The 25,483-nt window shown below is 45.4% G+C and overlaps 1 protein-coding gene across 6 annotated transcripts in view; it reads right to left on the bottom strand.

The window, feature by feature from the left end:
• CACNA2D4 (calcium voltage-gated channel auxiliary subunit alpha2delta 4) overlaps nt 1-25,483 on the bottom strand; it is a 1,002,329-nt gene that overhangs the window by 530,452 nt on the left and 446,394 nt on the right. For all 6 annotated transcript variants that reach the window (XM_085652199.1, XM_085652201.1, XM_085652202.1 and 3 more), the window contains 6 exons: nt 15,215-15,292; nt 14,823-14,903; nt 11,752-11,826; nt 10,304-10,390; nt 9,741-9,812; nt 7,455-7,516 (listed from right to left, as the gene is read on the bottom strand). In XM_085652199.1, coding sequence (XP_085508325.1) covers nt 7,455-7,516; nt 9,741-9,812; nt 10,304-10,390; nt 11,752-11,826; nt 14,823-14,903; nt 15,215-15,292 — 455 coding nt within the window. The remainder of the gene's footprint in view (nt 1-7,454; nt 7,517-9,740; nt 9,813-10,303; nt 10,391-11,751; nt 11,827-14,822; nt 14,904-15,214; nt 15,293-25,483) is intronic.

Here is a 25,483-nt window from a genome sequence, read left to right as displayed (position 1 = left end):
CTGTGGAAGAAGTTGGATGGGATGTCACAGAGTTGTTGGAAGGCAGCGATGTTGTTGACAGTGGCTAAGGTCGAGGTGAAATCCTTAACAATCGAGAAAATCTCATTGAAGCTGCTTTTTTCTTGGTGTCTCTTATTTGCTTCTTATTTGCCACCCTACTGATCCTCCTGGACCTGACGGCAGCCTTCGATACCATCTCTCCTTGTGGACTGTTGGGCAGGCTTCGGGAAATTGGGATAGAGGATTCTGCAATTAATCTGCTTTCATCGTTCCTCTTGAATCGCTCACAGAGTTAAGATGGGCCAATTTCTTTCTGCCCCTAAACAATTGTTTTGTGGAGTCCCCCAGGGATCCTCATTGAGTCCCACCCTTTTTAATATCTATGGAGCCCCGCTCGCTATCGTGGTAAGGTCTTTTGGCCTATAAGTGCTTTCCTATGCTGATGACACTCAGATTTTGATTTCCATCACTGAGAGTGTCTCTGCTTCAGCAGTTAATTTCAAAATCTGCATGCGGGCGGTGGCGGCATGGATGGTTGAGTAATATTTAAGACTCAATGGGGATAAAACGGAGGTCCTAATTTTCAGAAGCAAGATGGATATCTGGTCAGAGGCCTGGTGGCCTGATTCTCTTGGATCCTGCCCCAGCCTCTGTCTTATTGCCAAGAATGTAGGCATTATTGTGGACTCCGCACTCTCCCTGGGTTCTCAAATAAATAGAACAGTCTCTACTTGCTTTGGGATGATACGGACTCTTAGGAAGATTTTCAGTTTTTGTCCCTCTCATCGCGCAAACAGGCAGTGGCGGCCCTTGTGGTGTCTAGGTTAGATTACTGCAATGCTCTTTACCTGGGGATTAACAAGGGACTTCTTCACCGACTCCAATTGGTGCAGAACGCTGCCGCCAGGCTGGTGATGGGTCTCTCTAAATTCCACTCAGTTTCAGCCACCATCAGAAGCTTGCATTGGCTCCAGTTGGGGAGGAGAATTGTGTTTAAAGCCTTATGTCTGGTTCACAAGGCCGTTCACAATAAGGGTTCAGAAGGCATCAATAAAATGTTTCAAAGATATCGTCCTGGCAAGGGCTTGAGATCTGCAAGTAAGAACCAGGTTATAGTTCCCAGGGTTAGGAAAGCCAGGTGGGGGGGGGGAGGGCTTTCTCTTTGATAGGGGCTAATCTGTGGAATTCCCTTCCTTCCCTTATTTCCACTTTGGAAACCCATTCAGTTTTTCGAAAGTTCTTGAAGACCTGGCTTTTTACCTGTCCTAATTCTTTTTCCAACCTTAACCTTTAAGCTTTGAATTTGTTCCGCCTTGACGCCCCTGGGCTAAGTTCGCACTCTATAAAACTTATATTCATTCATTCATTCATAGTGTCTGAGTGCAGCCTTGTAGGTAGTTCTGTCTGTGGTGTCGTGGTTGGCGCTCCATTTCCTTTCTAGCTGTTTACAGTTTTGCTTGGTGTCATCTGTGTACCAGCTGGCCTGCTTGTTTGATCTACTATGCTTGTTGGGTTTGATGGGTGTGATGGAGCCCCCGCTGCTCTTGATCCAGTTGTTGATGTTGTTGATGTCCTTGCTGAGGTTATCTGTGGGGCGAGGTTGATCCATGCTGAGGGCACTGAGCCAGTCTGCTTTTGAGATTTTGCCCCAGTTGTGGCTTGGAATGCTGAACCTGGGTGGGGTGCTGACTTGAGGTGTGTTGATTTGTAAGTGGATGATGGAGTGGTTGAGCCATATGAACCATATGAATGGTGTGGTGGGATTGTATTTGATGCTGTTGCTTGTGGTGAAGATGGGGTCCAGTGTGTGTCCTGTGGTATGTGTTGGTTCTGGGACAAGCTGGGTGTGGCTCAAGCTTTCGAGGTGCGGTGTGGAGCAGGGGTTGTTTCGGTCTTCCAGGTCAAAGTTGAGGTCACCGAGGAGAATGTAGGCTCTGGAATCGATGGTGAATGGAGCGACAAAGTTGGTGAAGAGGTTGGGAAAAGTGGCTCATGGTCCAGGTTGTTAGGAATTAGGGAATATAGGGTGTAATATTAGCATCAAACAAAAAGCATCAGCTAAAAAGCGTTACTAGTGGCTATTTTAACTTCTTGGATTTCTTTATCTCTGTCAATATGGTTGGTGGCATCCCAATCTCCTGACAAGAAGAAGAAGCAGGGTCTTAATTTTGCCATGAGCCGTAGATGAGCATTTCTGTTTTGGATTAATTCAGTTTAAGACGGTTACAGAGCATAGAGTGATTTATTGCAATGAGGCATTCATGGAGGCAGGAGGTCTGAGCGTGTTTCCTGTTTTGGGAAGACCTGGCTATTGTCAGTATAGTTGGAGGAGGTAATCCTGAAATATTTGATGAGATTAAGAAGTAGGGATAAGTATATACTGAAAAATAAATAGTTGATTGTTGACCTTTGGTAGACACCCGACCGAGAGCTCTTTGGCAATGGAGGGCTTCCTATGCCATTTAGCCTTTGGAGCAGTAGTTACTGGCCTAAAGAGTCAAATTTGATGATAGGTGAAGGATTGATCCAAATGATCTGTATTTAAAAGATTGTGTCTTTGCCATAAAATGGCCATAAGAATTAGCCTTGTTTTTCTATATGAGGCCTCTTTAGCACGCCTATCTGCCAGATCTCTTCATTCTTTTTAGATAGATATTTCACTATCTCCAAATCTAGGAAAACCCACCAGGGAGGTAATTCCTTCTACTTACAAATGACAATTTGGTGGGATTCTACCCTTTACAATCTCACCACTCAGATTAATCAACTGGCTTTTTACAAGCAATTAAAATGCATAAAATGTCCCATGTAATGAGGCATGTTACATTGGTTAGTTAGTCATATTTCACATAATGCCACGAAATCCTCACACATATTTGAAAGCTTACAATAGAAAATAACATTAAGGCGAGGTGTATTGACTTCCATCATATCAACGGTGCACTTGACATCATTCTAGATAAAGATTAACACTGATTCGCTGCTACTTCCCGGTCTCAAACCTGAGCAAGATAAGTTTTATTCTGTTCAGGCAAAAAAGCAGAGAAAGCTGGGTTGAGTGTTGGTAGTCAACAGATGAGAAGGAAAGAGGCAGAGAAAGTCAAGAGTCGTGTGCAATAGACAAGACAAGATGAGGCAAAGCATAGGCAGCTGGGAAAAAAAATATTAATAACTTCTCACAGTGTGAGGAAGGTCCATATCAGAGGCAAGCATCAACCCAAGACTTTTAAACAGATACATGACTTTTGTGGGTTCTACAAAAATCAAGAGCAGGAATATGTTGAGAAATCCTGACCACATTTTTAGATCGATGAAGTTAAGATCTGTGTTGACCCAGTTTAATAAACGGTTGTACAACTGAAGATCAATCCCTAGAATATCAACATACAAAAATATTGTGGAAAGAATATTGACAAAATATCGAAAAGTAAGAGAATATATGTAAGACAAAATTTACCATTCCTAACACCACATCTACCTACCTCGAAAATATGTAAATCAAAAAGCCACGGTGCTTATATGTGGAGTTGGGTATAGAAAATCTATACTTACTTCTCTATCAACATTTTAGATGTAATATTTTTCCTCGATATTTGCATGCGTCGATATTCTGAATTCGATGTTCTCGGTGCACACCTACTAACCAAGAGCTGTTTGCCACCCAGTGCCTTAATGTTGCTAGGCAATCAAAGGGTTGATGAAAGACACCCAGGAAAATAGTTAGTCCAAAGAATAACTAGGATCATTAGTTTAAGTCTGACAATAAGCTCCACAAGTGATTTAAGGAAATGACTAAATGAATTATAAGAAGGTCAGAGAAAGTTGTGTGGGCCAAAGTGGAAGGAGTATTGTTTGTTTTGTCAGGCAGCCTGTTCCCAGAAGCCATGCTCAGTGCATTGTTGACCAATTATGTTTGTCTGTACCGCCCTTGAATTACTTCACTCGCGGCCACCAGGAGGGATGTTCTACGAGCTGTCTGAGGTACGAGGTGAGAACGGCAGCTGCATGATCACTGAAAGAAGTGCTGGATGAAGGATATCAAGTTTGGGTTTCTCCTTCACTTGCCAAGTGAACACCATGATTTCCAGAGTTAGGGCACTGTGAAGTCTTATAAGATGCTCTTTACAAGATGCTGGTCTGTCAATAGGATCGTTATCTCAGGATCCCAGTCTGAAGATGGCGTAAGGTCTTTTGTCCCAATCGAAGATGAAGCAAGGCCTTTTCCTTTCTTTCCTGTTAGACCTATATGTAAGGAAGCATTTCTAAGGGTTGTATGAAAAAGGCATCACCTCTGCGAGACCTATGGCGAAAGGCCCACTGTTCTACAAGATTCCTGCCTGAGTGTGAGTAGGTTTTCCACAAGGTGTCCCAATTCCATCATGCCCGTGAGTCATGATGGCATTATTAGCAACACACTTGGGAACTGGAAATGCAACCTCAGTGTTGGGGTTTATCGCTCCTGTGTGACAACAGCAACAGATAAGATGTAGATTTTGTGCTGCCACATCAGGGCGCTTGTCAGCCATTTTATGAAAGATCTTCATTGCATGAAAGGCATTCTTGCATGGAGATGGTGCCACCAAAAGTGATGGGGTTGGCCAACCTAGAATGGATGACAAGCCTGATAGAATATACACCAACCACATGATGCTCCCGCTGACAGACACATCTGAAAGGTTGGGGCCCGGACCCCATGATCGGGTGGTGAAATAAAGAGAATTCTGTACAATGGCGGTGCCTTCGTGAGGACGAGGGGACATCGCCCCCACGCCCGCTGCAGCGGCGCTAAACATGAAAAATAAAATGGCAATTAAATGATTTCATTGCCATTTTATTTTTCAAGTTTCGCGCTCAGCAGCCTCCATCCAGGATAAATGGGGATGTGTCCAACTCTGATGCCGATTGGCAGCATAGAGGACCGTAGGCGCAAGATGGACCCTCCAAAGTACGCATGTCAGTTTGGCCAGCTCTCTTGAGCTGGCCAAAGTGACATGCACACTTTGCAGCTCTCCACTCAGCTGTCTTAAACAGCTGGGTGGAGACCAGGCACAGGCCGAAAGGTCCTGAAGGAGCGTCCAGCCAGGACGCTCCATCCAATCCTAGCACTGCTCTCCTGCTGGTGAGAGTAGAGCCAGGATTGGTTAGTGGAAATTCCTGGAGGCTGGAGCCCGTGGAGCCGACAGAGGAGGGACCGAGGAGGACATGCAGCAGGCAAGGTAAGTGACTTTATTTTTTATTTTTTGCCGCTCGCCTTGCCTGCATGGACGCACCCACCCACCACATAGTTGCCCGCCCATCCCACCTGTGCATCTACGCGCTAGCTGCCCTTGATTCTGCGGGAGAATGTTTCAGCTGCTAAAACCTCTCTTCTAAGATGGAAGCAACCGAACTGAGTATGACCAGAAGTGCTTGGTAACCGTGTGTGTAAGCAAGCTCTGATTGATAAAATGAAGATGAGAAGCCAATACACTGCAGAACAGGACGGCATCGTCAGAAACTGTTGTGCACTCTGAAAAGTCTAGCATTCAATCCAGGAAGGATTCCAGAGTACATTATTAATGAACACATTGTGACGCTTCTGGGCAGACGCGGACTCATTAGCAGAAGCCAGCAGGGATTCAGGCGTAATGAGCTCTGTCACAACAGCACACCGAGCTTCTCATAACACGCTTAGCAATCCGGGGAACTGCAGGGAGAGGTGCTATAGGATTGGCAGATCCATTCCATGCAGTGGTATTCGAAAGGTTGTTATTCAGTTGTCATCAAAGGAGATATGAAGATGGAGTCCGCCTCATGGTTCTGGGAAGATGGGGCCATAGGGGTTGACGCACATCCCTACCGGGGCAAGGGGCAGCAATCACAGGTGAAAGATCGGACCCCAGGAGATGTGCACGAGCCAGGAGGGCCTCTGGGACATATGGGACAGCACTGCACAGCTGCACGGGACATTTGAGATGCACCAGTACTTTTTTCGATGGGAAAAGCCTACCTTGCTCAGCACTTAAATTAGATTTTTCCCAGGTTTAGTCTGCCTCTATTTCTGCCTCTCTATTCCTCTCATCTGCCCCCTGGATTTCAAGCTCTCTCCCTCAAAACCATCTCTCTCCCAGAATCCCTCTCACCTCAATCTCTCTCTCCCTCTCACCAAGGGGCGGATTTAGACCCTAGCAGGTGGGCCACCGTCTGTCAGGGGAGCGGAGACCATCTCTTCTGCCAAATTAAAAGATCCCTGCCGGCCCTGTGGTGATCTGCCACAGCAGCTCCGGTGAAGACCCTTGGTGTGCACCCACCATGTTTTTGAAGGCCACGCATCAAACTTTTTATATTTTCATATACCAAACTACCAAAGAGTTGGTGGCCCTCCACCCTGCTAGTTTTGTCCCAGGGTGTGGGGGTCATTTCTGGTCCTGACAAAAAAAAAGGCATCTTACTGTCTGCTCTAAATAGGTGGAGGGGTCTGATTCTCCGACTCCAACTGCGCCTTCTCCGTAAAGTTTCTGACAGTAGAACCAGCAGGGGCACCGCGCTGGAAATATGATGATCGGCCAAACTTGACGGACCAACCGTTTGTAGGACAGTGTACTCTGTCTCATTTGTGAAGGAGTACCCTGTCATCAAAACTCTAAATCATGGCCTAACTCTTTGCCTCTGTCTTTCCTTCATCATACCTCAGTTTCACCTCTACCCTTCCTTCTCCCTCCTCCACCTCCACCCTTCACTCTATGGTTATTTTACACCTTCACACTGGCCTCTCTTTCCATCAGCACCGGTCTGCAGCTTGGGAGGAGCAGCTGGCACCAGCAGTTTAGGGGTGGGGTTGTGAAATGCCTGTGGTAGGCCGGGGAAGCAAGGTATCAACCTGTTCCACATTACTGCTCAAGCGAGTCACTGAAAGTAGATACACTGTAGTTATAGCGCTGTCATTGATGAGTTTGTCTGCAACACCTTAAAAAAAGTGCTACCTAGAGCCAATGGAAGGCAGGTTAGAACATTGCACTTAAAGTGTGTCTTCTTTTAGCTCTAGCTAGAATGATTTTAGGATTCATGAGCACACAGAAATGGAGTCCCACTGATCTACAATAATGTCGCCAATGAACAGGAATGGGGAGTCAGTTATCTGCCGTACATGAATGTGGCATTTATGAAGGTGGTGACGCGGACCTACTACGGACGCTATACTTAATTTATGACCTCACCTGAAGGCGGCAATACCGGATTCATTAACGCAGTTGTAACTGCCTGAGCTGCCCCTCTGGAAGGATATGGAATTGGTCTCTAACCTCCCCTATAGGGGGTGCCACAGATCCAGCATCTGATCATCTGATCATCAAGCCACTACATTGATGAGCCGCTGCGCTGTTCCGTGAGGAGCATGTCACTAGCACAGATTGCCACAAATGTATTGATTTTTTATTTGTAAAAAATTTCACTGACCAGAGCAGTACGGGGCTTACCTAAATGGTGTGCCACTGATGGCGGTAAAGAAATAATCATGGGTCAGGAACAGGACTCGTTTCTGGAAAATAGGAAAAAGTGACTAAATCAATTCTTTGACACATGGGAGTGATCAAACATCTTACAAAACCCATACCCTGAGAATATGTTGACTGCCCCGGCCGACTACTCCGGAAATAATGAGGGGATTCTGTCACATAAAGTCTAATTGATACCCTCAAATCTTTAATGCTGTACTTACCCAGTTTGACAAGAAACCAATCTTATGATAATTAGAAAAATACTGAAACAATGTTTTTCCATTTTAACACACATAGATCAGCAGATTTGCAAACTCAAAACACAAAGTGTACACTACAATGAACCTCCCTCTTTCCGACACACCAGAAACTAAGATGAGGACAATAAAAGAAGAAGGGACAAGACTTACTCCTTATTTAGTTGAGCACAGGTAATTGGGGGTTACTTACTGCAGTTATAATTGGAGAGAAAGTGGGAACAGGGGGCCATTCCGGATTTCAAAATTGTTACACTATTTTTAATTACATCTGAATAAATATAGTACAACATGGCCAATTTCGAATATGAATTATTCATGCGACAACGGAACTAACAGATAATGTTAAAAGTTCTGAGGTCTTTTGTTGTACCGGTCCCAAGGTTCGCTGACAAGTGGTATGTGTCATGTGAGACACCTTCCACTGGTTCTGCCTTTCCAACACTTTACATGCAGGGATTTGCAATGTTGAAACAAAACTACATGTCCCAGAATGCATAATGCATTATTACATTTTTAAAATAGGTAGGATGTGCTGAACGTGTCACTCATGCTGTCAGCTGTATTTGAAACTATGCCTATGTAGCCTCCAGGAATCAGAAACTCGGATCCGTCCAAGAAACAAAAATGTATTTCTTTCACTGATGAAGGATGCAGGAGACATTTTGTTTTGCTTCTCTCCCATAGATAGAATGGAGTTTTGTTCCTTGTGCAGACTAGCACAGCACATTCTCAGACTAATGAAGGACGCTGGGATGGGGCCCTAAGCACTATCTTTGTGAAGAGACAGTTTGTTTTGCAGATTAATGACAACAGCATCCAAATAACCCACTACAAGATGGCCGCACTGTTTTCAGCAAAATGTAACTGCCTTGTCGCAAATGAATGCTCGCAGGATCAGCTATATATTTAATTAAATGAGAATGGGCGGTAATGAGAAAGTTGGCAACAGGAAGATGGTGATATTAGCAAGTGGGATATCAGCTGTGACCCTTGAAGACAATGACAAATACTGTAGGTTTAAATCAAAGGCTAAACAATAAATGTATTTGCTTTGATTTGACCTGAAAGGCTTTATTGCTTTCTCTGCACTTCTACTAACCATGGCGACATCTTATATTGAGGGCACTTTACAGCTTCTTGCAATTGTTCTGGGCTCAGTTAATGGACCCAGACACTTTCTCCCTAAACCTTCCATACAAGTAATGCAGGGGGATTACTTCTGGAAGCGGGTGACGAAGGAGGGTCAAGTAGCTCAACAATTTTGCACGGCAAGAATACGTTCACCCTCTGAGACTCCACATTGATAGCGACTGATAGCAATTACTGTCTACCAGTGATCAAAGGAACATGTTAACAGTAGCGCGGTTCCACCACAATCTCATAGACAGCAGAGTAGTAACCGTGGACCTTCTAATTCAAATAGTCAGATCACAAGACGTCCTGCGTGCGTGATGTGCCTTAGCCTCTCTCTTTGTTGCCTGTAGATCACAGGATATAAAGCGCATTGATCAAGAAGGTTGGATAAACCTGGACCTAGAAAGTCCATGATCTCAGGTCTGTTCACTGGCACATGCATGTGAACATAAAGGTGCCTGTCCTGAATTAAAAAGTAATTTCTGGTGACTCTTGGATTCCAGGGCTGACATCTGTCAAGAAAGCAAGTGCACACAGCAGGCTTGCACCTAAAGAGAATGCTGAGAGGGATCAAGCCCTTTTCTGCAAGCCATCATTTCAGATGCATTGGGTTTCTACTACTAGGCACCGCAGGGCTCCATGCTCGAGAGGAGCACACCAACTTCCTGTCAGTGCATCATACTGGCAACCAGATGTGAGTGATGCAGCACAGTCTGGCTGATTTCTCAATCTGGGGGTCCTGGTGACTGTCCAACCCCATCTTCTAGGCCTGTTTTGGGAAATCCTAATCACTTGATGACATTTCCTGTCACACTGTGTGTTATTCTGCCTGAAGCAATACAGTCTCTCTACTGACATAACGTGCACTTACCCCTTTATCCACAGGTGCCATCACTTCCATGGCGAGGTAGCCGGTTTCTCCATTGATCATCGCTGTTCTCAGCTGCGCAACAACAAAACAGCATTAGTGACACCACAAGAAAATCTTACTTCATTCTCTTGATTGAATGGTGAATGCTCCAAGCTGCATGCGGCATTCTCTGAGCCATGATCTGAATGGCGTTTCTCGAAATAACCACAAAATCATATTTCAGATACAAAAATGTTTTATGAATGAATGGTCCTGGGAGTACAGCCATTAGCCTGCCTGCTCTTGATGCACAGCACCCACATTTCATACCAAGACCACTTGCTATTGGCAGGTTTCCTTAGGGTAGATATTCGTGACCCACCCACGCCATGTACTCCCCAAAGTTGATCTGTTGATGAAGTAGTGAAATGAGACTCATTTACAAAGATGGCAATTTAAGAGATGAGGAAGTTGCAGTTGGGTGGTATTCTGCTGCGAAAGGTCTTAATATATAAATTTATTACAAGAGATGACCATAAAGTGAAATTTGTACCATCAAAAGAGGTCACATTTGAGGTACTTACTATCTCGTCTTGATCCATCCACTCTACTTCCGAAAGATCGACGCTGTTGTAGTTCGGCTTGGGTTTCATCTTCTTGCCCTCTTTGTACTTGATGTTAGCAAGACATAGAGAGGATGGAAGGATTAGACAGCAGGCAGTCATATGCAGAATAACATGCGTCCCCCCGAATAAACCAGCTCTTCGAACATACTGAGCTTCATATAGCATGATACCGCAAACGCTGAATGTGTGGATACTCGTAACCCCAAAGTACATATAAATACTCGGAAAGCACTGGAAACACTGAAAAGCAATTAAGAGGTTCTCACATAGCTGCTGAACTGCCCAAAAGTACATTGATTACAGGTTGTACTGAGAGACTACAAAATATGGGCGAGGTGGGGGTGGACTTTGCAAACGTCTTTGTGAGGTCCTGGATCTTTTATAGCCTCACAGCCTGACTTCGCGGGCTCTGCCGGCCATTAAAGGCTCACTCCAGTGGTAAAGGCCCAAGCCAAAGGCGAGGGTCTTAAACAAGGGAGCAGGCCTTTAATGGCCAGTTGAGCCCGCTACGGCAGGCGCTATGTCTATTAGAACAGCCCTTCCCTAAAGGGCAGAATGTACTAATTTGTAAAAACAAAGGCTTCCCGGAGCCCAAGTGGGTTTACATCCCCTCGCATTGTGATGGAGCATCTTTCCGCCAAAATCTAACTCAGTGCCAAAGTTCCTTTACACCAACAAAAGGGAAGTCAAACAGAAATAAAGGACAGCTGTTGTCTACAGAGAGGCTCTTGCTCCATTTTCAGAGGGAATTCGGGGTGTGTTGCCCCTTTACTCTCAGAGCAGTGGAAAAAATTTAAATAAAATGATAACAGCGTTATCATCATTTGAATTTTCGTAGTAATGGGGATGGGTTAGGGCGGGCCAGGGCTGGTGTCACAGCCTGGGAGGAGGATTTGTTTGTGACCAATAAGTGCGCATAACTGTTTTGCCGGCCATCTTAGGCTGGCCAACCAGTCATGCACACTTAGAATGTTTTTCACACGGCTGTAATACACAGCCTGGGTGGAGAACATGCACAGGCTTCCAGTCCCCTTCTGAGCGCCGAACAATGGCGCTCAGACCAATTACAAAGCTGTTGACAGCAGCGTTGTCATTGACTGAGGGGAGCCTATGTGCTTCCTGCTTCCGGCACTCTTCAGGGAGGGAAGCAATGACAGAGGAGAGAGAGCGGCCGTGAAGAGGTAAGTGTTTTTTGTAAATATATACATATTTGTTTTAAACGCCCCCTCTGCCTCGCCACCCCCGTTCCCTGCCAGCCGCCACTGGGTGTGTGGTGGCATAGCGTAGAGGGCTGAGACATAGGACAATAGAGAGAGAGAGAGTGAATGAGAGAGAGACAGTGTGTGAGAGAGAGAGAGAGAGAGAGAGAGAGAGAGAGACTACAAAAGCATGTGGTGGTTACTTACCAAGGGTCGGAGGTCAGGGTGAGAGAGAATGTAGCCGTTGTTCGTGTTTAGAAACGCGTAGCCATGGACTCCAAGCTTTGGGAAGTAGCAGAGAATAGGCAATTATTAGCAATTGAATGAGTAAAACTGAACAAATGTAACTCTTGATTCCTCTCAGTGCAATTTTACCATTAACACATTGAGTATTTACACCCTTTGTTGTTACTCATCACACAGAGCCACAGATTAACAGTAATACGGCATTGCAAATGCCACTTCAAAAGGCAACGTTTATTTAGACCATTGGTCTTCAAACAGCATAAACAGCATAAAACATCTTTCATAAATAGCCTAAAATCATCACAATTCCATCACTAATTCCATTGAGTAGGTACCCTATATACAATAAAAGTAGAACCGTCGCAAATGTCCATACAATGGATATCATAGAAGCATTATTTCATAATGTAAACATTATCAGCACATTCCTTGCAAATACCACTTAAAATACTGATGGAATTGAAACACTGGTACCACGACATAGGAAGTAGTAACTAAAACTGTGTTACTTTGATATTTCAGTCAAGACAGTGGTAAAAATAGGGTAGTCGCAAACACACTCACACACTCATCCCCCCCATCAAGGTCGGGCGTAGCTGCTATGGTGCAGCAGGTGCAGTGGCACTGGGGCTCAGGAACCCATTGAACTCTGATTATTGATGTATTACTGCACTCTACACCACTCTGTGTGTCACTGCACTCTTTGCCACTCTACTCTACACCTCTCAACTCTACACCACTTCACTCGAATCTGAAACAATCTACTCTATGCCACTGTACTCTACACCAATGTACTATAAGCCACTGAAATCTACTTGCACCACTCTATGCCACTGCACTCTACGCCAATGCACTCTACACCACTTTATGCAAAACCAATGCACTCTAGGCCAATCTACTCTGCATCACTGTACTTTACACCACTTCACTCTAGGCCACTCTACTCCACTCCACAACACTCCACTCTACGATACTCCTCTCTATGATACTCTGCTCCATTAAACTCTGCTCCAGTCTGATACTCTTCTCCATTCCACAACACTACTCCACTCTACAACGCTCTACACAACTCTTCCTATGTGACTCCATGCTACTTTACTCCACTCTATTCTACCACACACTACTGTACTCCTCCGCTCTATGCCTCACCACTCTATTACACGTTATACCACTCCACTCTACGCCACTCGACTCTACAACATTCTACTCCACTCTATGCCATTCCACTCTCCTACACTACTCCACTCTATGTCTCTCCACTCCACGAGAATTGACTCCACTTTATACTACTCAACGTACAACACTCTTATCCACTCTATGCAACACCTTCTGCGCCACTCCATTCAGCTCTACACCACTCCACAACACTCTATGCCACTCTCTACGTCCTTCCACCCTACGACACTCTACTCACTCCACAACACTCTACACCACTCCACACCATTCCATGACACTCCATTTCATTCCACTGCACTCATCTCTACTCTGTGCCACTCCATAACACTCCACTCTGCTCTACTTTACAACGATCCACTCCATATCATTCTCCTTTACCCCACTAACTTTTAGCAATGCGGAACAGCAGCCACGGTGGTGTACAACATGGCTGAAACATACTGGCAAAGCCAATAGATGTTGCATAAGCGAGACCTATTGGCTTTGTCAATGCTTGTTTCTGTCTGTCACCACCGGGAAAAACCTGGTGGTGAGGGACAGAAAACCCAATAATGACCCCAACACCCTGGGAGAAAACTTCCAAGGTGTTTTGGTTGTTGGGGGTTGAGGGCAGGGGGGGGGGGTTTGACAGTCTTGTTTTACAAAAACTCCCACTTTGGAAGTTTGTTTCTGAAAAACGAACAAACGTTCCAAGTTTGGTGGATGGCCATCAACACCAGTGGCGGCTTTTTGCCAAAGTTTATGTGCCTAGAAAACCAGCTGAGTCATTGCTTTCATTCAAGGGAAAGAAGCGCCTGTTTGAACAAACAGATTCCCAGGTTACACAAGTGCACAGTGATCCTGCTTGGCGCAAGCACACTCTGCATTGTATGTGTGGGAGAGGGAGAGTGTGAAAGAGTGCAAAGGGTGCGGGAAGCAAGGTGCGGGTGGGAGAGGGTAGGGGGAGCTGATTAGTTATTCAGGCTACCAGAAAGGAAGAGCACATGTTTTCATTCTTTGTTAAGCAATGATTTGCATAAGCAGAATCATTGTGACATGCTTACACCAATTTACACTAAGGCTTGTGCACAGAAATGCACACCTTCTTTGTGAGCAGGCAGCATATATGAAGCTTTCTGTACCTTCCTGCCCTACGTTTCACTCTTACACCACCAATGCAGTAGCGCAGCCCTGGCAACCCTCTCTACCCTCATGGGGGATTAGTGCGCTATACAAGTGAACATAAGATAACATAACGATAATACACCTCTGCGCCAATGACCACTCTTATAAAATCTTATTTGAAAACAAATAGTAACACATAGGGCCTGCTAACGAGTTTGGCGGTCCTCCTGTCGGACCGCCATCGATGCGCCTACAGGAGGACTGCCAAGCCCATTGTGCACCCGCCTGCCGGGGTCTGAGTTGAATCCAGGGCGGGCGGGCGGGCGGTGCCGCGGCGGTCTCACAGTGGCGGCTATGTGAGGCTCATAGAAGAGACAGCAGACTGCGCCGTGACAGCCCTTGCAGCCCATTCACTTACGCATAGGCTCCCGTTCAATCAACAAGGCAGGAAATGATTACCTTTCGCTATTGTCCAATCCTTGCTAGCATCACAGACGCAGTCAGATGGGGGCGCTATTCTGCCTATTTGCTTCCCGAAAATTATTTTTCTCATTTTCATTGTTTGCTTTTTTCAAGCGGCGGGTTCGAGGACAGTTTCGACTCCCCTACCGAGCACGCTGTGTGAGCTTGGACAGCTCCTATCAAATCTATTTCTTTATTTAGATGAGTTAAATGTATTTGATAACTCCAAAATTGTTGGCGGGGGCATAATAAAGAGGGCGTAATATGAATAAGAACTGTAACCATCTTACCTTATACCTTGGGGCAAGTTTCAACAGCTCTCTCAGGGGGACATCGGAGCCCACCACTCCCAAGAGAATACCCTCTGCTCTCTGAAAAGAGATACATCCTGGCATTAATACCTACATGTCATGAAAGAATGCATACTGCAGCTGGCATGCTCAATAGGTGTGATGTTAGCATATAAGCCCTATAGGGTGTCAATGTCAAGAAAATACAACATATGTGCAGTTTATGTAGGCACAACATCTTTCCTTCAGTGTCTACTCTGTAATGGAGGACCCAGTATGACACGCCTATTTACTGGGGCGAGAAAACCTACCACACTCCAGATTCTCACATCCATCAACAACTTTTCAATATGGCGGCCTCGTCTGCCCAGGAGGACGAGCGTCAGACTCACCGTTTCATTCTTCTTGCTGAAGACCGGCATGGCGACCGTCGTCATGAGCAGCAGACTCTGGGCCTGGGACGCGAAGAGCTGTCATGGCACACAGAGGAAAAGAGAGGTTAGGTCAGTCTGGAGATCTGCGCTGCCTGCCAGAAGCAGGCTGCCCACGTGCCAGTTTTAGCACAAAGACTCCTGCTTCTGACTGGTAATGTGAGGGCGTCAGATGTGTCGTTTAACATCCCGGAACAGCAGGTGGGGTAATTCTGTCATGGAGGGAAAGGCTGTCCTGCCTGAGTAAAGAGCTACCGGCTTGGACGCACATTCTGTTGTCTGCAAATGAAGACACGTCAAATACGAAACCAGGGCACCTATAACCGCATCACGGAAGAATTCTATATGTGCTGCTATTATTGGCTTCAAGATAACACATAGTATGTGCTAAAGCATAAAAATGCATGTTGATCAAAGAAAAGTGTGCTAATATTACATTATTTGCACCATGAGGTGCCTCTGTGGCAAGAACATCAATTTCCCACTAAAATTGATGCTGATTTAAGATCCAGCCTATTTCGTCTATTTACGTGTACACTTTTAATGCTCAAAGGGCAGTCTGTATTATTGTGACCTTCTCAAGGCATCTCTTAAGTCTTCGGGAATACTGGGGTAGGCAGGTACGAGCAGGCAGGGGCGACGGGGCTCCTTGAAAAAATGCCCCTTCTGGTTCCAAGGACCGGCCCTGTTTGGTCAGAATCACTAGGAACCAGGTGGCCTCAGGGGACGGAAACCTTGCGATCAGGCCAATGCACTCACACAACTGTTCACTAAACCATTAGAAACATGGCGTCACCTAGATTTCAGCTTTTACTTGCTGCCTCCAAGTATAACTCTTCTCGGTGTGTGCATTGCGTGTCCGTCTCAAGTGTGAGCTGAACACACACAACGCACTGCGGCAGATCTTCCACACCAAAATAAGGCACTATTCAAGCAATCAGTAACACACCATGAGCCATGAGACCTTCTCTGTCCTCATATTGTTCCATGCGCCCTTGAAAGGACAGGATCTCTCGCAGTGATCCTACAAGACCAATGGTATTACATCACCATCACAATTGATAAGATGTTTCCATACAGAGAAAACCCGTTGTAGTCAATCCTTACCTCTCACCAGCTGTTGTCTCTCAGACGTGAGGCGCTCTTCATGGCTCCTCCCTACTCTTTCTAATCAACTTCTGTCGATATGTGACCTCCTTATACAGCCTTGGTCTGTCAGATCCTGGCTGATGAAACTTGGTCTATTTTTGTCAGAGCGAGGGCTCACCTGGAATGAGTTTGCATTCTCTGACCTCATCCTTTTTGCATTAAACCCTTGGATGAGACTAAAACAGTGTAAAATTAAGAATGGAAAACAGACTGTTTTCGCCTCTGTTCCTTTTTCCTTGTCTTCCTGCCTCGCTATTCCAGGCTAATGCTCACTCTCAAAGCAAACACAAGGAGATGATGGACGGAGCACTGAAACTTTTCAGACACTCACCCCCAGTCACAGATCTGTGTTGAATCCATCATCGTTCTTTAGCTCACTTTGCCACCTCAGTTCAGACCCAGCTATATGCAAATCAGTCTTGACCCTGTGCCTCATAGGAACAGTCCAGCCCGAACTGCCAAGCCAGGTCTTCCCTGAACCGGAAACAAGCCTCCTGGTACTAGTTTCTGGGTAACACCATCTCATCAGCCAGGCTAGCGTGAATCGAGTGGCAAAGTGAGCAAGGGACCCACGTCTGGGCATACCCTGCCAACTTAGGGTGAACAAAGCAAACACAAGGAGATGATGGACGGAGCACTAAAACTTTTCAGAGACTCACCCCCAGTCACAGATATGGGTTGAATCCATATCCATAATTGTTCTTTAGCTCACTTCGCCACCTCAGTTCAGACCCAGCTATATGCAAATCAGTCTTGACCCTATGGCTCATGGGAACAATCCAGCCTGAACTGCCAAGCCAGGTCTTCCCTGAACTGGAAACAAGCATCCTGGTACCCGTTTCTGGGTGACACCCTTCATCAGCCAGGCTAGCTTGAATTCAGTGGCAAAGTGACAAGAGACCCACGTCTGGGCATACCCTGCCAACTTAGGGCGAACAAAGCAAACACAAGGAGATGATGGACAGAGCGTTGAAACTTTTCAGACACTCTCCCCCAGTCACAGATCTTGGTTGAATCCATCATTGTTCTTTAGCTCACTTCGCCACCTCAGATCAAACCCAGCTATATGCAAATCAGTCTTGACCCTGTGCCTCATGGGAACAGTCCAGCCCGAACAGCCGAGCCATCTCTTCCCTGAACCTGAAATAAGTATCCTGGGACCAGTTTCTGGGTAACAACCTTCATCAGTCAGGCTAGCTTGAATCCAGTGGCAAAGTGAGCAAAGGACCCACATCTGGGCATACTCTGCCAACTCAGGGCGAACAAAGCAAACACAAGGAGCTGATGGACGGAGCACTGAAACTTTTCAGACACTCACCCCGAGTCACAGATCTGGGTTGAACCCATCATCGTTCTTTAGCTCACTTTGCCACCTCAGTTCAGACCCAGCTATATGCAAATCAGTCTTGACCCTGTGCCTTATGGGAACAGTCCAGCCCAAACTGTCAAGCCAGGTCTTCCCTGAACCGGAAACAAGCATTCTGTTACAGGTTTCTGGGTAACACCCTTCATCAGACAGGCTAGCTTGAATTTAGTGGCAAAGTGAGCAAGGGACCCACGTCTGGGCATACCCTGCCAACTTAGGGCGAACAAAGCAAACATAAGGAGATGATGGACAGAGCGCTGAAACTTTTCAGACACTCACCCCCAGTCACAGATCTGGGTTGAATCCATCATCATTCTTTAGCTCACTTCACCACTTCAGTTCAGACCCAGCAATATGCAAATCAGTCTTGACCCTGTGCCTCATGGGAACAGTCCAGCCCGAACTGCCAAGCCAGGTTTTCCCGACCCGGAAACAAGCATCCTGGGCCCAGTGAGAATTCACCTCCTTTGTCTCTTCGCTGACAAGCAGACCATCTTCATCTAATTAAAGGTCTGAACTCTCCTTTAAGCAATCTTTGGGTTCATATGTGTTGTTCCACATTAGCTTCAACCCTCTGGCCCCATCTAGTCCACCTGATATCATCTGTCTAGTGGCAGAACACGATAGGTATCTCATAAACACAGTGCCAGATTAAACCCTGTGGAGGCCCCTAGGCTGTCGAACTTTCGGAGCCCCCCTCGCAAATTATCTCATAATACTTTTTTAATTTTACCAACCAACAATTTTAATAAACCAATTTTATTACACAAAACTCAACATTAACAATTATTAATGTTATTAAACAAAAATTAATTGGAAATAATTTAAGAAAGCTTGATTGTAATTTTCTTTCAAGATCAAATCAATATTATTTTAAATTGTTGTCGCTGAGCCCCTAAAAGGAGTGGGGCCCATAGGCCGGTGCATACTTTGCCTACTGGGCAATCTGGAACTACATAAAAATACAAAATAAAAAATCAACCAAAAACACCAATGACTATCTACTTTACATTAACACAATGCTATATACCACAGGCCACTCTCTAGTGAGGGAGTTCACGTACATTTGAAAAATAAGCTAGACATCTAGAGAGTCCCCAGGAACAGGAAACATTCAAATCCCGACACAGGAAATGTGTCTGCTGTCCCTAGATTAGCACTAGTCTGTGATTAAAGTGTAATACCTTAGACTACTCTGTTACCAGCTGTGCTTCTGGATGGTACACTGCTATTACCAGCAGGACATCACAAGAGAGGCCACCGACCAGCTTAAGGTAAACTCAAGAATAGCGGTGAAGAGGACAGGCCAAGGAAAAGCCACGCGTAGACAGCCCATTGCAGTGTGAATGACAACACAGACTTGGAGGTCAGAGCTGTGTCTGAACCTAGGTCATGGGGACGGGGTGTATTCTCGTAGCTGTTCACAGTCCCTGTGTACACCCTCTCTTTGGCAACATGAACCTGCCCGGTCTGGTGAACATTGTATCTGGAAGAGCCCATTGCAATGAAGTGAGGGGTGTGGATTAAAGATGCTCTTTGACAAAGGTGTCTGGTTAATCTCCTGCAGGAGGTGTGTGTTTGTGTGCGTCCTCCCCACGCCAATGTGCCTCTGTGTACATACCTTGCAACAAGAATTCTGGGCATTACTCGAGATAGTATTTTGAATACACGGGTTTCTTTGGTAATTTGTGGGCGTTCCCACGTCTCTTTCAGCAATTGCCACAGATTTACTCTATAATGATTTGTTGGCCTTTTGAAACCGCTAGGCCTGGAATATTGGACGTGGGCTATAACGTTCGAATTAATATATAACTTAAAAGAAACACTGCTTCTCTAATTATTGTTTCCATAGAGATCACCATGGGCCCGATTCACAGAACTAACTTAAGACAAAATCCTAAACTTACTACCATTTTGGTATTCACAGAAGGCGCTTACTCATTTTGGTATTCACAGAAGACACTTACTCATTTCGGTATTCACAGAAGTTAGGAGTCCTAACTTTAGGACTCCTAAACTGAGAAAAATCCTAACTTTAAGACTTTTGGTATTCACAGAAGGCATTTTAGGAGTCCTAAAGTTAGGAGTCCTAACTTTACTACTCCTAAACTGAGAAAAATCCTAACTTTAAGACTTTCGGTATTCACAGAAGGCATTTAGGATTCCTAAAGTTAGGACTCCTAACTTTTGTGACTACCAAAATGAGTAAGCGCCTTCTGTGAATACCAAAATGGTAGTAAGTTTAGGATTTTGTCTTAAGTTAGTTCTGTGAATCGGGCCCCATGTGTATTGTGACAACCAGTAAGGTTGGCAGCCAATAAAAAGTACGGAAACGTATGATGCACTTTATGCGGTGGCCAAGCGGCTGCTTCATAAGTGTCCAGTATAGGCACATGTTTATATTTGGGAGTGGGTGGGTTTCCCTGGAGCCTATACTACAGCACGGATCAGGGCTAAAGAGTGGAATGTGCTGACACCAATGAAAGGTCAACAAGCCTGCAAGTAAAAGCAGAGTGGGGTTGGCATGGTGTGTCCCGTAAGACAAACAAGCACTGGCATAGCCAATAGGTCTCACCTTTGGGACCTTATACGTGTTGATCCATGCAACAGTTGATGTTGTTGCACCAAGGATATTGTGCTGCATAACTAAATACTTATAAGCTCCCAAAAGCGAGACCTATTGGCTAAGCCACTGCTTGTTCTCTATTTATTCCAGAAGAGGCTAGTATCATGTTGCAGATATTCCTCGAGTACTCGCCTTTCCTCCAGGCTCACTAGGAAGGCCTTTGTAACATCCACAGAACAAAAAAAACACCCTTTGCGTTCTGAAGTTGCCATGTTATTTGATTGGACGTTTTCTTCAGGCTCCTTAAATAATACTAGTTGGTTCAAAGGCATCTTTTTAAGCAAAAAAGATGAAATGCTGATTCAGTTTGACGGGGGAAATCCAACAACCTACCAACTTGTGTGGAGTAAAAAAAAATCCTAACCTCTCTTCATTTTTCTGCTGAGGTAAAGGTCTCAGGGTATCGTTTGTGCACCTTACACCATCCTCTTGTTTGATTTAAATATTTTAACAAATAATCGCAAACCAACCATTGAACATATTTAAAGTTCCTTTATAACATTAAAACGGTGGGAGAGGGATGCACAGTGCCTGCCTACGGCAGTTCTACCAATGCATTCCGGAAAATGTAGGCCTCAATAGTGTTCACAACACTTAATCAAGTGCCCGATAGAGCGCTTGCATAAGAGCTGGATAGCCCTGGACATGTGCTTTATTCTAATAGGCCCGTGTTGGCAAGGAGTAACCCTGTGGTTTGGAGGTGCCTGGGAAGCTGCTTTCAGTTTATCCAGTTTCCTTCAGGGGCACAAGTGGAACTCAAGTGTTCCTTATTTTTCTTTTAGGGAAAGTAGAGTGACGAGCGAGCACACTGCCAGAACCCGTTTTCCCACTGGTACTACTGCTATCATGCCAGTAGTGTGCTCCCACTGCCTTGATACATACGTTTCCGTTCAATGGCTTCCTTTTAGTTTCAAAACTAGGAGATAGAGAGAGATGAATTGTGTTCCAGACAGGCACAAACTTAAGCGTATACTCGGTAGCACAACTTGAAAGACATGTTGAAAGTTTGTTTTTATTAAATTAAATCAGTTCAGTCTGTGAAAAATATATATGCCCAGAAAGTGTGAACAATGGAATATACACTAAAACATGTGACTTTATAGAGCTCCCAGGAAGGCCGCACATGGGTGTCGGAGATGCGAGCGTCTCACATCTCTGAGAACAGCTCGGGCATGGCTCCTCCATTGGCGCCCATCCTGGAGACGCCAGGGCTGAACCCAGGGCTGTAACGGGGCACGTGTGTTTTGACAAAATAGAAGGGCACATGGCTGGCGCGTCCTGTGGACCAGCACTAGGAAAGAGGGATAGAAAATAAACATGCGCGGACTTAATCGCTCTGAAAGGGAAAGAAAAAGCCTGGGCCAGCGCGAGCGCCATCTGTTTCCAGAGCGCGATAATTGGAAACAGATGGCACTGATGCTCGCTCTCGCAAGCCGTAGCACGTGGGCGGATGCAAAGGTGGGACATGCACCTGCCTTTGCCCAATAGCATGTGAGAAAAAAAAATCACACGCACGAGCATGTGGTCCAAGTTGGAAGTCCTTACAATAAGCCTCACAGTGCAGCGCATGTGCGCTGGCTCAGGCAAGACCTAAAAATGACAATCCGGAGAAAGAGAAGAAAAGCATCTTGTATGAGAACCATCAACATAGAAACCAAAGCACCAAAGCATAACAAATCCAACCACAACTTTACATCTCACTACAAGGACGTTTTAAACATTTACAAAATGTCGATAAGAGACAAAAGCCAGGTTTGCAAAGGTGTGCTCTAAAAAAAGGCACCCTGAGTCGCTTGGTACATCTTCAAAATGCACTCGAATGAATCTTAGTGCATTCTCAGGGCCGGCTTTAGGGCGGTGCGACCGGTGCCACCACACCGGGTGCTGGCTTCCTGGGGGCGCCGTGTTTGAAAGTTTATTAAGCTTTTGAAGCACCTGCTGCAGCGTTTCTTTCCGCCGGCAATTACCAGGCCTCACATAAATGTCATGAAAACCCGTGTGATTAATTATCTTCCTGGAGAGAGATCAGTGTTTTGTATAGTTGAGGTTTTGACTTCGGTGAAGTTAGTGCAGAGGGTTAATATGCCTGCTGCAAATAATGTGTACCAAGTAGATTACAGAGTGCGTATGATGTAAACAGATCAGCAGAATACTGCTTTCAAAAGAGACATCCTTTTGTTACTTGCAATTTATAACTTAAAGTCCTAATATAGAATAGTGAGCTATTAACTTTCATCCCAGAACTGCATACACACCGCAAAGTATACATTATTAGAACATTGATTCATGTTGCAAAAAGGTTTAATTTGGATAGAAATCCATTCTTATTATTAAAGAAAACTCCCAACTATGCTGTTTCTTTTTCGACTCTGAGTTTGTGCTTCTCCACACCAAGCACTCTTAAACTATACTGCCTACCAGTATGGATGACATGTGACTCCTACACTTTTAGTCCTTTGGCTCATGTAACATTTCCTATACACGGATTTACACATGTATGATTGATTGTCTCTGTGTAATGTGTGTGTGATGCAAAGTGCTCTGACACCCTACACTGGTATGAGTGGCGCTATATAACTAATTCAATGCATCTGAGAGAGTGGGGTTATGGTGACTTGGTCACTGTTAAAGGGTGCTAGTGAGGAAATCCGTGGCGGAGGTGGTCATTGGGGGGGGCGCCAACAAACATTGTTGCACAGGGCGCCACCAGCACTAAAGCCGGCCCTGTGCGTTCTGTTTTCACATTAAAAATCCCTAGAATTCTCTGGATATTTTGAGGGTCAAGCGAGAACTGTGTAGAGATGAGACGCAGAAATGGAGACTGAAATGGTGACTTGCTAGCTAGCCAACTGCTACGCGTAATTGACTGCAGTACCATCAAAGTACACTAGATGGCAGCATCATATTAGAGTTGGCATACATTTGCCTGGTCAGAGTTTGTACTTCTTCCAGAAAGGCTGAAAACAAGAATTCTACAAAATTAGACACCCACAGAATCACCTCATCCGCCGACCGTGGGCCTTTTTAATGGCAGTGTAACCTGTAATTAAGATATGGTAGAAACTCTGGGCGTGCGCGTGTTCAACAGGTGACATCTACGTTTTAATTGCAGGTCCTGGATGCATTTCTAGATCATTATCTGAAGTACGAATATTAATGCAGAATTTTTGAAGGTTCATGGCAGACACGTTCATGGCAGACACGTTCTCTGGCGGTTGGCAGCGTTTCCCTGGCTGTCACTGCAAACGCTCTGGCCTGTTCGACAGCTTCGGTATTTTGTAGGCTTGTGGTTTCTTTATCGCCACATAAGTTGACGAGCTTTCTCATCCAAGTTCTACAAATGTCCCTATACGGATATTTATGTTAGATATGTGATATCCCCAAAGCGCGTCCCTCCAGGGCGCCCTCACAGACTCCCACGGCCATTCAAACCCAGGAGGATACAGACTCGAAAACAGATGGAGCTATTTTAACCGATTCGTGTGTCGTTGTTTTCTCTGACATCGCCGGAGAGAGGGTAACATTCGATGGGAACTACTCTCCAGCTTCGGCCTCTGGGATTTGAACACAGTTTTAAAGCCTGAAGAGCCAGGTCACAGAACAATAAATTATGCGGTCGAATGTGGCACATTTTGAATCAGGTTAAAGTCACTGTTTTCTCATTTTTACGCATTAACACTGTTGGGCCAAAGTTGCACCTCATTGATGTCAGGTAAACACCTAAATACAGCAATCAGCCTAAGAAAGGTCACCTTTCTCTAAGTGACAAAAACATGCCACTGCGCAGCGATACATATGGGAGCCTCTTAGCTAGAAACACATTTTTTTGTTAAAATCTACAAATTATACAGAAGATGACGTATTATGTGCAAGGGTAGCAAGTCCAGAATAATGCAAACAAAAACAACAGCTGCAGAATCTCATTATTCCAGTGGTCCGAGCCTGGAGGCAAACAGCATTCCAAGGCCCTCGTTACGAGTGGCCCTGAACATCATCATCAAAGGGCACACGAAGGTTGGGGGCCCCCGGAGGGCATGCCACTTAAGGTCATTCCAACTTGCCAGGTGAACAATGTTATTTACCACGCACACCTAAGTTGTGCCACAGTTACACTGTAATCTGGAGATTCAAGGCGTGCTGGGAGGAGTCGTCCCCTAAACCCAGGCGAAAGAATCCAGAAGCTAGTTGCACCACTTGACCAAGTGTGGTGTACCTCCTATAGCACAGCCTATAAGTCGCGAGTACGTCGCGAATAATTCAATATATTTCAAAAGAGTAGAACTTGTATTTTTATTAGTATTTTTATCCACTAGAAGATGACCTTCATTGTATTCATGAGGATCTCAATAGTGTAAACATTCCAATGGTTCAACGTGTTCAAAAACCACAAGTGGAGGATTAGCCCCAGGTGACTCAGGCCCAAAATGACCGGGTCTGAAAATATTGGATCCAATAATCACCAGCCCAAACATACTGAACTTGTGTGGTGTGCTGGGGGGGCTGCAGGCAGCAGCTGAGCTGAGCATAGCATCCACTTGTCTGCTTTCTGAAATATGGGGGGGGGCGAGATACAAATGCTCTCCCCCTCTCCTCAAAGCTAGACTGCACTCCCCTGGTGCCATGGGCCTCCAGAACGCCCCCACACTAGGCCAAATACCCCCCTAATCCCCTCCGAAAGGTTGAAAACCGTGCAGATTTGGACCCGGTGTTGCTGAGTGTCCGTGATATTCACACTTCCGGGGACAATAAATCATAATCTCTAGTTTTAGCTGTGGTGTCACCGGCCGGAGTAGGAGCCTCAGGCACCGTTGTATTCTCGCACCTAAGCATGGGGAACTTGGACTGAGGCCTCTAAGGGTGTAAAGTTGCTGCGCTGCATTGCATGAATGGGAAGAGCTGAAAAGTGGCATTGCGTGAATGGGAAGAGCTGAAAAGTGCCATTGCGTGAATGGGAAGAGCTGAAAAGTGCCATTGCGTGAATGGGAAGAGCTGAAAGTGCCATTGCGTGAATGGGAAGAGCTGAAAAGTGCCATTGCGTGAATGGGAAGAGCTGAAAGTGCCATTGCGTGAATGGGAAGAGCTGAAAAGT

Source organism: Triturus cristatus, chromosome 4_1, assembly GCF_964204655.1.
Source record: "Triturus cristatus chromosome 4_1, aTriCri1.1, whole genome shotgun sequence".
Lineage (NCBI taxonomy): Eukaryota > Metazoa > Chordata > Amphibia > Caudata > Salamandridae > Triturus > Triturus cristatus.
Note: the sequence above shows the minus strand (reverse complement) of the source record. Positions and strands in the feature narration are given on the sequence as shown.